The sequence below is a fragment of the Lethenteron reissneri genome, chromosome 23 (genome assembly GCF_015708825.2).
Source record: "Lethenteron reissneri isolate LAM-NWPU_2019-01 chromosome 23, ASM1570882v1, whole genome shotgun sequence".
Lineage (NCBI taxonomy): Eukaryota > Metazoa > Chordata > Hyperoartia > Petromyzontiformes > Petromyzontidae > Lethenteron > Lethenteron reissneri.
The window spans coordinates 16,778,895-16,795,005 of record NC_083801.1 but is presented as its reverse complement, the minus strand read 5'-3'; the positions used below and the strand labels follow the sequence as shown (position 1 = coordinate 16,795,005).

At 43.5% G+C, this 16,111-nt stretch overlaps 1 protein-coding gene across 2 annotated transcripts in view; it reads right to left on the bottom strand.

The window, feature by feature from the left end:
* Positions 1-411: 411 nt before the first annotated feature.
* Positions 412-16,111, bottom strand: part of LOC133346116 (collagen alpha-1(II) chain-like) — a 47,817-nt gene continuing 32,117 nt past the window's right edge. For both annotated transcript variants that reach the window (XM_061557535.1, XM_061557534.1), the window contains 21 exons: positions 15,894-16,001; positions 14,980-15,033; positions 14,584-14,637; positions 13,866-13,919; positions 13,451-13,504; positions 11,928-12,035; positions 11,499-11,552; positions 10,859-10,912; positions 9,826-9,987; positions 8,799-8,906; positions 8,352-8,459; positions 8,173-8,226; positions 6,713-6,820; positions 5,856-5,909; positions 5,602-5,709; positions 4,996-5,049; positions 4,597-4,704; positions 3,770-4,058; positions 3,159-3,346; positions 2,360-2,602; positions 412-1,967 (listed from right to left, as the gene is read on the bottom strand). In XM_061557535.1, the coding sequence (XP_061413519.1) occupies positions 1,821-1,967; positions 2,360-2,602; positions 3,159-3,346; positions 3,770-4,058; positions 4,597-4,704; positions 4,996-5,049; positions 5,602-5,709; positions 5,856-5,909; positions 6,713-6,820; positions 8,173-8,226; positions 8,352-8,459; positions 8,799-8,906; positions 9,826-9,987; positions 10,859-10,912; positions 11,499-11,552; positions 11,928-12,035; positions 13,451-13,504; positions 13,866-13,919; positions 14,584-14,637; positions 14,980-15,033; positions 15,894-16,001 (2,271 nt within the window). In that variant the 3' untranslated portion in view covers positions 412-1,820. The remainder of the gene's footprint in view (positions 1,968-2,359; positions 2,603-3,158; positions 3,347-3,769; positions 4,059-4,596; positions 4,705-4,995; positions 5,050-5,601; positions 5,710-5,855; positions 5,910-6,712; positions 6,821-8,172; positions 8,227-8,351; positions 8,460-8,798; positions 8,907-9,825; positions 9,988-10,858; positions 10,913-11,498; positions 11,553-11,927; positions 12,036-13,450; positions 13,505-13,865; positions 13,920-14,583; positions 14,638-14,979; positions 15,034-15,893; positions 16,002-16,111) is intronic.

Here is a 16,111-nt window from a genome sequence, read left to right as displayed (position 1 = left end):
GGACATCTTATATCGTAATCTATGTTGAGCCTAGGGTTTACTTTGCAATGTGTGTAAGCCACTTAGTCACATCACGTGTTAATGCTTCACTCTGAGCTCGTTGACTTGATCAAGGTAATAACTTTTCACTGCAGTAGATATTTATAAAATACTTTAAATAGCTTGTTTTCCAGTCCCAAACAGAAATTCACTCCAGCGTGATTACCATATTTATCGTAGAATGATGTACCTGAGAATGTAACTACACTGGAGATAACTAGTGTATTTTATTGTTACCACAGCTATGATGCTTGCATGTCCATTGCAATTGCTTTGCTTGCACTGAGACCAACATAATTTGGTTTGCATGTGTTTATTTTCAAACAATATTTTATTCTTTGTAAATGGTGCAAATAATGTTTGGAAGCAGGGGATTTTTAGTAAATGTTTATTTCCATACTTTTCCTTTTTTGTCATTATTTATCCCAAAAAAATGTTAAACATTCAACAATGGTACATCGTATTAAAAAAAATACAAATTAAAAACAAACGCATGGGAGTTTTCTTTTTTATAGAAAAGCTTTCTACCTTTATTGCCATGGAAGAGGGGGAGCTGGTGGGGGAAGATACAACATCACAGGCGAAAGAACACTAGATGTTAGTTCAATGGAGTGGAGGACAAGGCTGCTACACCTACCATGCTTTTAAGGGTCAGTACTGAAAAAATGCAATTCAAGACATCTGAACTATTATACATATACAAAATAGTACATATCCTTGTGGTTGCCCCCAAAAACATCCACCTCTTTGCCATTCCCCTCTAATTACAAAGAAGGATACTGCATAGACCAAGGACCTTTAGAAAAATCAGTGAAAAAATTTAAAAAATAAAATAAAAATAAAACTGATGCAAAACACTGTTATCCACATGCCTATTTTTTGGAACACATTAATGTGCAGTGAAACTGTTGGTTCACTGAAAGTTACCACAGATCCATGTTGAGCACAAAGCCATCACTGCTTTTTACGTGAATGGACGGACGCTCCATTAATACTGCCATTTGTCACACAACATTCCCAACTTCTGACGTGTTTGGAACGCTACATGTCAGACAGGGACCAAGGAACAGATGAATGAGCACCATAGATAAAGGTTAGTGGGTTCTTCAAGTTTAAATTGTAACTCTTAATAGAATATTTTATCATAGGAGAACCCAATACAAAGTAGCACCATTATGAAAAGAAATATTTTTTCTTTAAAAAATATCAAGATGGAATGCTGAAACATCAGACCTGTCCCAGTACTTCATGCTACGATGGGTGTACTGTCTACATGAGGTAGCTTAAAATTGGGAACAATTAGGTGTTGCAACTTCCTTATCACATACAAAAACAGGCCAAGGTTGATGCTTTTAGTATTATCAAAAATTACATATTAAAAAAATCAAAATACAGGTGGTCCATAGATGTTATATTTTTTAGAACCAATCTAATACAAGATCTTGACAGGCCACGTTCCAAGGCTCCCACAAAAATATTCTGGATGTTACCATTGTTACATACTCAAATGGCACTGGCAGTTTATCGGGGTGTGGCATGCATCCAAGGGACTTCTCAGCATGACACATATTCAGCACCTCCCTCTGCCATGGGATTTTACAAGAGCTACACACAAATAAATAACAATGGCGGATTCCTTCCTCACTTTAGATGTTGTCTTTATTTATTTTTGGCCATGAGATCCAAAAGATAAGCGTGTGGATGGACCAGAGCAGTGTTGGTATGGTCAGCCTGTCAGTGCAAGGGTCCTTGAGATGACGGGAAGATGGTCAAGGTCCATTTTACAAGAAGCAGACTGGGCCGATGTCCACGCCGAACTCCTGATCCACACCACCGATATCCAGAGGAGCGATATCGACGATAGGCAGGCGGGATGTCTTCTGTGTTCTGTATTCCAAGACTGTTTGGCCCCAGTCCCCTGTGTGTTTCTGTAGAGAAAAAAATCAGCATTAAAGCATTTGTTTATATTTGAGAAACCAGAGTTCAATGAGCAAATGTGACAGAAGTACTATCTCATTACAGATGCCCATCGTCGTTGTGATGATCATCATTCGACATGCTCTGATTTGTAATGCCATCACATGTATTTCATCCATGGTATTTTATTCCATTACTTGCTTTGTCTGCCTGTTGTTACCCTTTCAAAGGCTGGCTCAATTAAACTTTGTAGAATAATTATTGCAATATTGACCCTATTTGTGATCCATATCTCTTTATATAACTGAAGGCATAATGTGGGAATGTATAAAATAAAATCCTGTACTTTATAACACAGATTAACAGCAGGTGCCACAATCGTGTGTAATGAACGGCCCCTTACCGTGCATCCATCCTCCAGCACATTGTAGGTAAAGCGAGAATTGCCCTCGGCGCGGATCTCGATGTCGTTGGAGCCCTGGAGCAGAAGCGCCTTCTTAAGATTGCCGGCCTGTTCGTCCATGTAGGCAATGCTGTTTTTGCAGTGGTACGTGATGTTCTGAGAAGCCTCGGTGGACAGCAGGCGCAGGAAGGTCATCTGGATGGCCGCTGTGTTTGGTGGCAGGCTGTCATCGCCGTAGTTGAACTGTGCAGATGAGAACAAACGCCAAGGTTAGTAAACAACCTCCACTGTGCACACCAAAGTCCCGCGGACCATATCGTTAGTTTATGTTGCAAATGCTGAGTATTGTTTGAGCATTTCCCGCATTTTTATTCCTAAACAAATATCTAGACCAAACTACAGCAGCGTGATTGGTCTATATACAGTTATAATATAGGAATGTTTACATGTTGTAGAAATAAAATGTCAATCAGGTACGTGAGCAAGTTGTATATATTCCAGGTGTAGATCACATTCTGATTGATAATCGTGTTATTTTAGTCCTGGGAAAGCTTTTCATATAAAATGCTACACCGAGTTCTAATGCTATAAATTACCGAGAAAGGCAATCGGTAATGATTTATGTTGCCTCCATTATGACTTTTTACAGTCAAATAATGAAAATAACCTATTTATTTATTTTACCACTGATACATTGTGCCTGAAATGTTTACGGAAGGTAAACCATGCTCTGAAACCGACGTTGTGAGAGATTATGCATCGATGTTTGAGCGAGACCATTTTATAGCCATGAACGTACTTGTGAACCGCTGTTCATGGTCTCTCCGAACCAGATGTGCTTGCGGTCCTTGCTCTTGTTGGTCCACCAGCTCTTGCGTGGAACGTTCTGTGGGCTGGCATAGACGCAGGTCTCGCCCGACTCCATGTTACAGAACACCTTGATGGCATCCAGAGTGCAGCCCTGGTTGGGATCGATGAAGTAGTCACCTGGAAAAGAATACACGGAACATTAGACGTCAATTTTTCTTTTGTAGGAACATTAGCGTAAAAAAAATGTTCACAATGTTGAGATGCAGGAAGATGATTTCTTAGCTAACCTAGGTTCCAGAAGCTTTGATTGTATGTATTTATGTTGAACTTCTTTAGCCAACCATACTAATCGGAAGGACAACAATGCTTCAGCCGATTCCACCAGCCTTAGCATTGACTGTGAAGGTTTTATCGCAGGGGGTGCTTGGAATCTCTGAATATGAACAAGATATCTGGATTTGACTACTACTACGTTTAACATACAGACTCTGTCTGGTGATTCAAATCGTGTCAATTGACTTTTGTCTTCTACCTTTTTTCCCGATGAAAGTGGAATATTCAATGCAAACTGTGAGTGTTGCAACGAGTAGACCCACTCACCACTCTTCCACTCGGGGTGGCAGAGCTTCAGGTCCCGGCAAGTGCGTGCTGGGTTCTTGCGAGAGCCCTCGGGGCTGCGGATGCTGTCAATCTGGTTGGTGAGCGACTTGAGAGTGGCATCAACTTCAGCGTCGTGCTGCCTCAGATCAGCTGAGGCCTGATCGCCACGGTAGAATCGCATTGGATCCGGGGCCTTCTCCTGGGATCCCATCATGGACATGCCAGACATATCCATCCCAGGGCCAGGTGGACCAGGAGGACCTGGGAGGCCAGCGGGACCAGATGGACCCTAGAGCACAAAGCCAGTTCAATCATAATATTACTACAAAGAAGATGGAAAGTGTTCAACAGAGGGTATTTCGTGCAAATTCACATGGAACATGTATACTTAATTCAACCACATAACACCGTGGCTTTTGTTGTAATAATTCAAGCCTTACACTTCTTGCATGTATTATGATCTCATGCACACGAACGTGCAGCCTTTTTGTGGAAGAATTGTAATTCTGACTTCAGCAGCTGAGATCATATTCAATGTTTAGCAAGTACATGTCATTAAATCGCCCAATCAGCATGGAGTTTTTTATTTTGTTTTATCACCTTTATGTCCGATAGCCACTTCAGTAACGCTCAGCTGTAGTAGCATGTCGCTGGTAGATTTAAACGGATGTAATTTGCGTCAGTGGCAAATATGTTAACGACTGAGCTGTCTGCTTCTTTAAATAGCAGGTAGAAAAGACGAACAAAAAATGACGCTTTAGCTCTTCAAAATGCTTTCATTGAGTGTGAAAGCAGACATGTAAAAACACCACAAAACTCTGACTTACAGCAGGGCCGGTTTCACCAGTGCGACCACGTGGGCCGGGGGGACCGATGGGGCCGGGGAGACCATTAGAGCCATCCTTGCCTGGAGGCCCAGTAGGGCCAGGAGTACCCTGTGGACAGAACAAGAGACTTTACCTGGCTGCTCATTTTACCAATTCACGTTGTCAACTCCACCTTCCTATAGCAGTGCTACGGTAACGCAATAAGGTAAGCAAGTGTCGGAAACAAAAATATCGAATGCAAAAACTGAGGCTACCGAAAGATGTATGCACAGGATAACAAGAAATTAACATTTAGTTAATGGCATTAAAAGTGAATGGATTTCAGAGTCAATAAAGTACCACTGACTATTTACATTCAGCGTCTGGAACAATATAGTCGAGCACAGGACATGGACTCACCCGAGGACCAGCAGGGCCCAGGGAACCAGCAGCACCTTGGTCACCAGATGAACCCTGTGGCAGATACGATGATGGCACATCAATACCAAGCCAGTCCTCAGCAAATACATAACCAAAACTAAACTCTACAAAGTCAATATTACAAACATCTTCTCGTTGTGTACACATATTTCGTGGCTAATGAAAAGCAATGTGTGCTCACAAGAACTCCGTTGCAGTCATCTATACCGCAATAATAGTAACAACTTGCACAAACGACTGTCTTTTTTAACTGCATGGATACTAGTGATAACATTGTCACAATGTGAAACAGCAGTTACATATGCATCACGATAACGTTTTGCTACAAATATATGTGGAAGCATTTAAAAAACAAAACGTTGGTAGATATCTCGGGTCAACATCCTTTCATTAAACGTTCTTACAAATTTAGCGTCACTTTCATGACACGGGATTCATGCAAATGTTGACACTGCATGGCTAATGTTTATTTTTGATGCAGGATCAGTGTCGCTGTCCACACACACAGTAATTTGCCAGTTTGTATTTGCCATTTTGTTTGAACTTAATGACAGTATCTTTAATTTCATTTGCATAACGACTTACCGGGGGACCAGGCAGACCCTGGAGACCGGTGAAGCCTCTGTGTCCCTTCATGCCCCTCTCACCGTGCTCGCCGTTCTCACCCTTGTCACCACGAGGACCTTGTGGGCCCTGTCAACCAAACGACAGTGCAATCAAGTCTACAGTGTAATAATAATTCAAGGTTACTCCATTCACGACGACAAATATGCGTCACGTGTAAATATGTGTGTGGATGAATATGTGTAAGTGCCGGCACAAGGCAAGGAAACACTTACAGGCAGACCACGAGCCCCAGCTGGGCCAGGGGGACCTATCGGGCCTTGAGGACCCTAGAAGAAGCACACATCACACAAGGGCCACAATCGTTTAATCCTGTACAAAATACGTCCATATACATTGCCACTGACGTGGCATATCACGAATAAATTAATATATATAATGATATGATAAACCTTTCATGTAAGTACAACAACGTTGCAAATTTATATTACAAAATTAAAGAAGATTGTATTGATTTTATTGTGTAGCATAGCTTCGAGTGGCATAGCTAAAGTTCAATAGAAATACCTCTGCAGGTCTCAACTCTATGGCCTCCTCAAATCCCTTACAAACACCAGATGATCACATCACCCCAATACTTCAATCCCTCTGCTGGCTCCCATTCTAGTCCCAGATCAACTACAAGTTTACACTCACCATCTTAATGATCATCCATAGATTGATCCCTGCCTACCTCTCACCTCTCATCTCTACTCCCCTTCATGCACTGTCCCTTCAAGCCCAGACTAAAAACTTGTATATTCTGTTCCGCATATGACTGAATTTCTCATTTTACAAACTGTATGTAAACTATATAAATACCCTTTTCCCATGCCGAACATGTTTCCCTGTTGTGCGTATATTCTTGCGATGCAGTTGCATTTAGACACTTTCATAAATACAAATTGTATTTCACTGGCTTTTAAATCGTACGAAATTTTAGCCCAAAATATTTTATAGACTCGCCCAATGTTTGTAACATTGCACAACGCATGAGTCCACTCTTGTACACAGGATCGCCACTAGTGACGGCTACCATGGTTACACACACAATCCGCCTAAGTACTGAGGCCTACACAGTGGCCATGCTCACCGACTCTCCCCTCTCGCCGTTCTTGCCGGTAGGCCCAACTGGTCCGGGGGCTCCTGGGGCACCGGGTGCACCTGGCTGTCCTGGCGAGCCATTCTCTCCACGCTCACCCTGCATGGTGACACACGGCCTCGCGTTAGCGCTCACCACGCCTGACACTCTGGAGCAGTATCCCCGAGCGAAAGACCCTTTCGGCTCTTCCACGTGGACATAATACATGCAAACATCTCAGTTACTAACATGAGTTTTGTTTCTATCTGTAAAATATGAATAACGCCAATGGCTTGTGTAAAATCGGCATACAACTTTTAGTTGGAACAGTCGCATTCTTTTTGTCACATCATCATTATCAGCCACTATCATTCCACTGCTGGATGAAGACTATCCACAATATTTTTCATTGCTTATAAGAAACAATCCATGATTATGACAACCAATGGAAATTAACTACAGGAAATGTCTCACATGAGACATGGCAAATAGGAAATCACTTGAATAACAATGGCTTCACTCAATGCCTCACTAGACTTTCTTAAATGTCAGTCATGCCAATTGTTAAGCTTCATATGCATTCAAAGAAAGTTTATCATTAATGTCATGATTTTGGTTTGATAAACCATATTTTACTAAATATGTATCAAAATAATATGTAGAATTCTCAATATAATGATTACACTCATCACAAAGTTTCACTGTAGCCTATGCTACTTTGTCTTGCAATAATTTTTACAAAGTCATGTCAATTTCCCCTTTGCTGTGCCAACATATATCAAGTTGTTAATGTCATTATTTATTAACTTCGTGCAAAACCGTAAAGCATTATTAGGTTCATCTAATATATAGCCGTTCATGGCATCGTAAACATTGTACATTTTTACAATGTTCTAGCAGGGCCGGAAAGCTGAAATATGGCACTAATAAGTATCGGAGCTTGAATTTGGCCAAATTAAGTAAACATCCAAATGTAATAGACGTTTTGGTGCAGTCACATGACTGACAGGGTTGAGATTGTACCCAGGATTTCAGCGGTACCAGCTCAGCGCTCTGACCTCTGAGCCACACGGCCACCCTATTTGGAGATTTTGAGAGGCGTTAAAGCCAAATATGTTATCAGATTTTAAAATCTTAAAGAAGATAAAATTCATTGAGGTCCCACTTTTGGAGGTATTTTTTATTGTCGTGTTTTTAAACTAAGGCTTCAGTATATTTGTACCAGGAAGGTTTGAGGTGTGCTGAATGCAAATACGACATCTTCAATAACTCAATCTGTCCTGGGCCAAAGCTAATAGAAAGCAGACAAAGTCTGGTACCAGTTTCCTGGAATAATAATACTCCTGTTTGCTACTAAATAGAACTGAACCACAGCATAAGTTTCATTGTAAAGATAATGTTACACAATTAGAGTTAAGGTGACAATATACTTTAGTTCTGTCCCTATACAAACCAAGTTGCTTTGTGCTCACCTTCTGTCCAGAAGACCCATCACGGCCGGGAGGACCATCAGAGCCAGGATTGCCCTACGAGAACACAAAACAGATAAACATCAAGAGATATAGGCAGTTCGCTATTACGCATGGACAAAACAAAAACCAAGCCCTTGAACTTGTGTGCGACAGTGTCACGTTCGTCAGCCATCACTTACATCACGTCCCTGCTCGCCAGGGGGGCCAGACAGGCCAGGTGGGCCATTAGGGCCAGGGGGCCCTCGTTCTCCAGATGGCCCAGGGGACCCTTGCTTACCAGGCTCGCCCTAGTGAAGAGAAGTAGACACAAGGGGCCACAGGTGAGATGTTCTCCATGTCAATATGTAAGGTTAAGTCGCATGAACATGGCTACGAAATCGCACAATTACGCGGTAAACAGTGGAGTAAAGTTGTAATAGGCTTTTTTGTATCACCCAGGCCCCAAAAAAAAATCATTATCCTTTAATATAATCAACTTTCATAGCTAATGGATGTAGGTGGTATCCATAATTCTAATATATAATGTGTAGTATCATGTCGGACATGTTCAGAATGAGAATTGTCTGTGTATGTTCGGTGAGCTTGTGACATGCTGGTGTTGGCAATGGAGGGGTGGTGATACTCACAGATGGGCCAGGGAGGCCGGAGAAGCCCCTCTCACCACGCTGGCCGGGCAAACCAACAATACCACGCTGGCCTGCGAGACCCATGGGGCCTGGGGGACCTTCAGGGCCCTGCACAGCAACAACAACAACAACATCACAAGTCACGTATCTCCAAATCATACGTCACACAGTAAAGAACGTCCCGTACCCCTTACCAATGTGCTTCCATTGTGCCTCTGACCAAATCATCCAGAATGCCCCAATCTCATCAGATCACGGAAGCTAAACAGGCGTGAGCCCGGTTAAGTGCTTGGTTGAGTGAACACCATGCTGCGGACCACTGCTGGGCTATGTGGTGGGCATTAGTACTAGTACAGTACAACATCAAATTGTTGTACTGTACTTCCCAAACTCCATAATCTATGTTCTCTATCTTCACCAATCCACACTGATCAGTGTGGTAAAGTGTGTTCAAATAACCCCCGTGAACCACACGCCATGGAAAGTTTATCATCCAAACAGTGAAATGACAAAAGGGCTGTGTATGTACATCATGACATAATCCTTTCCTAGTTTAATGTAACCCTTGCCACATAGCAAGCAGGATTCACCCCACTGCACAGGACATAGTTTTGTTATTTTTCAGCTCTGCTGGCTTGGTGACGAGCATCACATAAACAATCAGTGTCAGGGATATTTGTTTAAAGTGTAAAATTAATGGTACTGTTTAACCTAGGAAAATATACACTACAGCCTTTACCTAAGGTAATCAATGAATAGTTATGACTTTGGCACCATGTCTGTAGCCTTGACAGACCGGAACAATAAACGCACAGCAAACCTGTACAGAATACAGCTGCTAGAGTGTACAGACAACATGCTTGTGCTGGGGGCAGGTACACAGGCTGCACGTGAGGTACGTACGAACACAAGCGTGCGCGTAGGGTCTGCATTGGACATCTGTCAATAAGAGCTTTATAGCTCATCGGATTCCTCCAGCAGTAAAGGAATATTCTGATTCTTGCGATTCTGCATTCTGGGCACTTACAGAGGGCCCATCCTCGCCGGGCTCGCCCTTCTCGCCAGGAGGCCCAGAGGCTCCCTGCAGTCCAGGCTCGCCAGGGCGGCCAGCAGGGCCAGAGTCTCCACGGATTCCCTTGGGTCCGTCTTTGCCTCCTGGGCCAGGTGGGCCAGGGGGACCAGGGTTGCCCTGAGCACAGTGCACGAACACAGGGCACAGTCACCTACGGAGCAGAGAGATGGGACAACCGCCCAGGGTGCCCGCCTTGTGCTATGTATTCAGAATAAAGGTCGGTTATACAACGCATTATTACGTGCAGTTCAAACAGTGGCGGATCTAAAACTTCCCAATGGGAGAGGTGTCCTGATATTTAAAGCTTTTTTAAATAGTGCCCTACGTTAATATAGAAAACATTAACCTACACTATTTCCTCTGGCAAATATCAATACCAATTTTTGGGGGTCTCAAGGTGGTGGGAGGGGGCGGGGGGAATCCACTCCATCCACCCCTTTCTTGGATCTGCCATTGGGTTGAGATATATTTAAAATATGAATAGTGAATAAACATAGAACACATTTGTAACTGCTAATGCTTACATTAATCATTACAATGTCAGTCCGGTTGTGCATCGGTAGTGGCAATATGAAGTCCCTTATTTTTCTATGTCATAATTCTCAATTGCCATATCTTACTCTCTCTCTTGAGCTAATGACATCAACGTTTTGGCCACGAACAAGGTGATGGGTGCATGCAAATTGCTCAATTGAGATTACACATTGCAGCAATCATCGCCTCCTACTGGTCGACTAATGCCTGCTTGCAGGCCTGGTGCCGAGTGGAACATGTGCTTCACAGAGACAGTTGCCACTGATAGTACTGTTCCAACTGTTTAAGGTTAGATGTGATGTAAGTCGTGCATCGCATGCGAAGCGATCTGAGACACCCCAGTGTAAAGGGTGCTATTTAAAAAAAACTATGATTGTACTCTGTGGATTTTCACCGCAAACTTTGCTACCCACGCTCCTCATCGCCAAGTATTCTGCCGAAGAGTGGTACTCACGTTGGGGCCGGGTGGGCCGACTCTGCCAGCAGCTCCAGGGAATCCAGTAGCACCCTTGGGGGATGGAACGGAGAAATTACATTCATTAATAAACACCGAGGATAAGCAAACCAAAACGTACTCGTGTGCAACTGGTGCACGCGTGCATCTGTGAGTAAATAATGACCTCAGTCGGATGTAGCCAAGATGACGGTCTGAATTGCTTAACTATTTCTTCGTGAACTTCACTGGTGTGAGTGCACACACTAAAGATATGCATTGGTTTATATCAATTATGGTACGCTTGAGTTAGCTAATGCCAACTACAATGATGTTGCTTTTGCTGTATTGGCTGAAAGATAATTGTCAGAAATATGCACGCTGCAAATAAATAACTGACTTTGTTTACACACTTAAAAACAACCTGAACCTAATAGTTCAGAGACGGTCACAAAGTCTTTGAATGAGTTGTTCAGAAAGGTCCTGCTTTTGAGATGTTTGACTAATTGCATGACCAAACCATAGTATATGGAGGAAACATACACACACGTGTAGACAAGAGAACGCTCACTATTCCACACACACAGCATGTCAGAAACATGTAGCCTGTCAGGTGAGTGTCTCATGCACATTGCAGATCACATCCTTCAGTGGCACTTACAGATGGACCTTGTGCGCCACGTGCACCTTTGGGACCAGGAACGCCATTGGGACCCTGAAACAACAGCAACACAAGACCGAGTGATTAACCATCACTTGAATCGGCAGGTAAGATAAACACACGGCCATTTATAACGGAATGGGATCGGTGGCACTCTTAATTTCAAGCTGTTTGTAGTACAATACTTTACCCATGTCAATATGTCAACATTGAAAGGCGTTAAGGCCACGTCTTTATATCTTTAATTCACCCATTTTAATAATTACCAGTTAGACTGATTGGAATTAAGCAAATTATTACGAGCCTAATGGGAGTCTATTGTGTCAAGTACAAGTTATTCAAACAATAAAACAGTGAACTCGTGTGTGCATCTCTGCGCTGCTTAGTTGTGATTCGAGGAGTGGTCGGCGCTGGCAAGGATGAGGTTACCTGGGGACCGGGGGAGCCCGCAGGACCCTGAGGACCAGGGGCACCGGCATCTCCCTTCTGACCCGACTCTCCCTGCTCTCCTTTGGCACCGGGTTGTCCATCTGAACCCTAGAGGAAGACAGCAGCCGGGGGAGAGAGGTCTCAGAGCAGACACACACCGTCAGCAGGAAGAGCTCTCACTCCTGGCTCCTGGGGTCGTGGCGATGGCACAGGAGGAGAGTCTACGTTTGGGAATGGGGAGGCGCACTGAGGCTCTGCTGCTGTTGCTGTGGAGAGGGAAGAGGAGATAAGTGGCCTCTCTTGTGACTACATGTGGGGGCCCTCATAGAAGCCCAGGAATCAAAAATCCAGGACATAATTCCATATTTCCACCCAGCCATGTCCATATCTGAACCTTAAACACAGCCACAGTATACACCAAATTATATTTTTTAATTAGCATAAATATGCGTGTGTACAAGGGATAGTAGGATGCCTTAAGAGCATACTATTAAAATATGCACACTCATAAATTGTTTAATACATCTTGATAATAATTAATGTATCATGTTGCATGCTGCATTTGGATAATGAAGATGATACTTCAAAATATGACTGAACAATACATTTGTAAGTCTACTGAACTGTTAGTGGGTGGGTGAGTGAATGAGCAGGTCAGTGGGTGGACGAGTGAGTGGGTGGGTTAGTGAGTTTGTGGGTCGGTGGGTGTGTGGGTCGATTTGGGTGGGTGGATGGCTTGAGTGGGTGGGCGTGTGGTAGAGTGGGCGGGCGGGTGGGTATGTTGACAAATGAATGAACCAGTGAGTAATATATGAGTTAGTGCACGAGTGAGTGAGCCAGTGATGGGTGAGCCAGTGAATGATCTAGCGAGTGGGCAAGTGAGCTCGTGTTCAGTAGGCAGGTCTGTAAGTGAGCAAGTAATAAATGATCATATAGTTTGGTTGCATGGCGATATTTATAACTCGGCTAATCGGATTACACAATCAGAGTTGGGCCAAAGTCTTGCCACTGTACCCATGTGAACCATTGCATGAGAGGTAATGGGCGGTGCTTGGTGATGTCATCAGCATAAGTATGCACGTCACGTGGGGCGTGGTTTGTCGAGGGTTTCCTGCCTTCGGGAGACAGGTTGAGGTGGCTGCCATTTTTAAAGGGGCCAGAAATATCGACCACGAAAATAAATTAGTCGACTATTATTATTTTAAGTTGTTTGATTGACTTAATCGACGAATCATCCCAGCCATAATAACATTATATACTGCATATGTCCAGAGGATAAAGTATGTATAAATATCCTGGTTTGTTTCATTGATATTTAACTATTTTTTATTTCCTCTGCTTATATCCTACATATATTCAAATAAGCAATATTGTGCGAGGTGCAGAGCACCCGTACCAGTGCTGTTAGGTTAATAATAATGATCCAGTGGTGCTATACAAGCAGCACATAGTGGCTGAGCGTGGTTTACTGGGCAGTGGCGTAAGCGGGCAGGAGTGTGCGCGTAACAGGAGACGACACTTACAGGAGGGCCAGCGAATCCAGCAGGGCCGGGAGGACCGGTCTCTCCACGCTCGCCCTGGAGCACACACAACAACACACACCTGAGTTCCCACCCAGAGACACACTCCTCACAGCAGACACCTGGCCGCCGCTCCTTGACCGATCATGCTCGAACAATCCTGGTTGGCCATTAATCTTGCACCACCAATACACGCCAAACGAAGTTATGCTGCGAAGAGGGAGTTATTTTTTAAAAATGTTACACAAGTTACATTCATTTCTCAAACTGTGCATGCAAACTGATTTGAAATCTTCAGAGTCTACCGCTTTAATCTTCTTTGCAACGACGCAAACCTGTCGACGGTTAACTGCGACGATTAACAACGACAAGTGCGGTGTGTGAAAGTAGCAGGATGGAGGACAACAAGCTCACGTACAGGAGACCCACGTGTGCCAGCAGGGCCACTAGGCCCAGGAGGTCCGGCTTCACCCTGAAACACAACAGCAGAGGGCAACATTTGATGGACACACTCATCAGTGGACGACATTAAGTGGACAATCATTGATGAATGGCGTGAGATGGACAATCACCAGTGAACAATTTTTTGACGGATTATGTTAGGTGGACAATCATTAGTCAATGATGTTGGGTGGATGATAGATGGGCAATCATTGGTGGACGATGTTTAGATGGACGATGGTGTATGGAAGGTTGTTGATGATGTTGGGTGAACACTGACCACCAGGAGGCTCCACTGTCCACACAATGCACTCAGGCGGATGCAGTGTGAGAAAGCGGGATGTTTGTGTATTTATGAATCATTTAATGTTAATTTCATGATTTATGGACATGTTACCTCTACATAACAAACACAGGGACTACAGAGATGATGCACATTGCAATTGTGCAGCTCGATGGTAAAGGGTATGGCAGAGAAATGTATGGAACATCAAATACAGAAACAACAAAAATTACCTCGGTGCTTCAGACGATTACACCTTGCTACAAATTGGTTCGTGAAAAAGGTATTTGAAGTTAAGTGTGTAGATTAATTTAAACACAAGGTCAAGATTTAAATAACATTTGTTTTGAGCTGTGAAATGATTTAGCCCAAAAATCTAAAAGCGTGTGCGTGAAGGAAAATTATTCTTTACCTTGTCACCAGCACTGCCTGATGGGCCGGGAGGACCGATGGGACCAGTCAAGCCCTGCAAAGGAAACGGAGAAGCGTTAGAGTCAGACCTGAAGCACGGATTGAGCCAGGCAGCACTGCACACGGAAACCTTACAGCGTGACAGTGCCTCTGTAAACGTGTGCCATGTCGTAAGTGAAAATCTTGCTTGCGATACATAATTTGCTGTTTATGATCTCTATCGTACAATTATTGCTAGGGTATAATACTATACACTTAAAACCCTCATTAATATATAGTGCATTATTTTACATTATTATAATACTAGACTAAACATTACACCGTGATTCCACACATGTAGAGTAAACAGAGTAATCATGATTTTTAAACACGTTTCCAGTTTTAAATAATGACTTACTCGTGAACCATCCTTCCCAGGAGCACCTTCCGGTCCTTTCTCTCCAGCATCACCCTGTGAGGCAAAGGTCACACAGGTTGTTAGTAATGTGGTCCTATTTAAAAATAAATGTCATCTTGGATAATCCCTTGAGATGGAACGTCTCCATCGCAAGGGCATCTAGAGTGTCGTTTGACAGATACACTGCAAATACGTTATGACACATGGACAAACATTTTAAATCTATAACTTATCCAGAATGCATTTATGCAGTGAATCGTAACATCCAGGCAAATGCATCATACATGCAAAATTAACTGGTGCACACTCCCAGTTATATAGAATGTACCCTGAGCTGTAACAGTTGCATGCCAGTAAGCATGGAACAACGCTGCATGTTTACTGGAACGTGAGCAATGGTGGCGCATGATGGAGATATGAAACCGTAACCACTGGCACACAGACACGAGGCATGGGACGGTTGGCAGGTGTATACAGCAAAGACAGATCATATCCCAGTGTGTGCCATCACAAAGTGCCGTTTTCTGTTCATCAGCATATACATACATAGTATTTTGGGGGCCTATATGCAGAATACGTACACATGCCATACACTGCAGTCTATATTAAAATCATCTTCACCTAAAATAATGTGTATATTTGCATTACGTAGTGTTGATCAATGTATGTATGTTGAACTTCTTTTGCACCGTACGTAGCCAACCGTGATAATCGGAGTTGCAATCATGGCACGGAGATGCAAAATAAGATGTTCGTGACGCCTACCATAAAAAAATAGATCCAGAAGCACGTGGTCATGCTCAATTAACACGTTAGCTAAGAAACTTGGCCTAAGACCAGAATAATGTGTTTGTTCATCTCTCGGGTTAGTCGTCAGTGGAAGAGCCATCGAGTGTAGGCGCTGGCAGTCTCACTCTGTCTCCCTTGGGACCAGAAGCACCAGCTGTGCCGCGCTCCCCAGGCATGCCCTGCAGGCCAGGTGGTCCCTGAGCCCCAGATGGGCCTGAAGGACCGGTGGCGCCCTGTGGAATCACAACAGAACGCAACAGCAACCCACGGGTTAAAAATTCCGAATACAAACTTCGGGGGCTGGTTTGGCGGTGACGTGGAGGCACCGGCTGAAGATAATTCA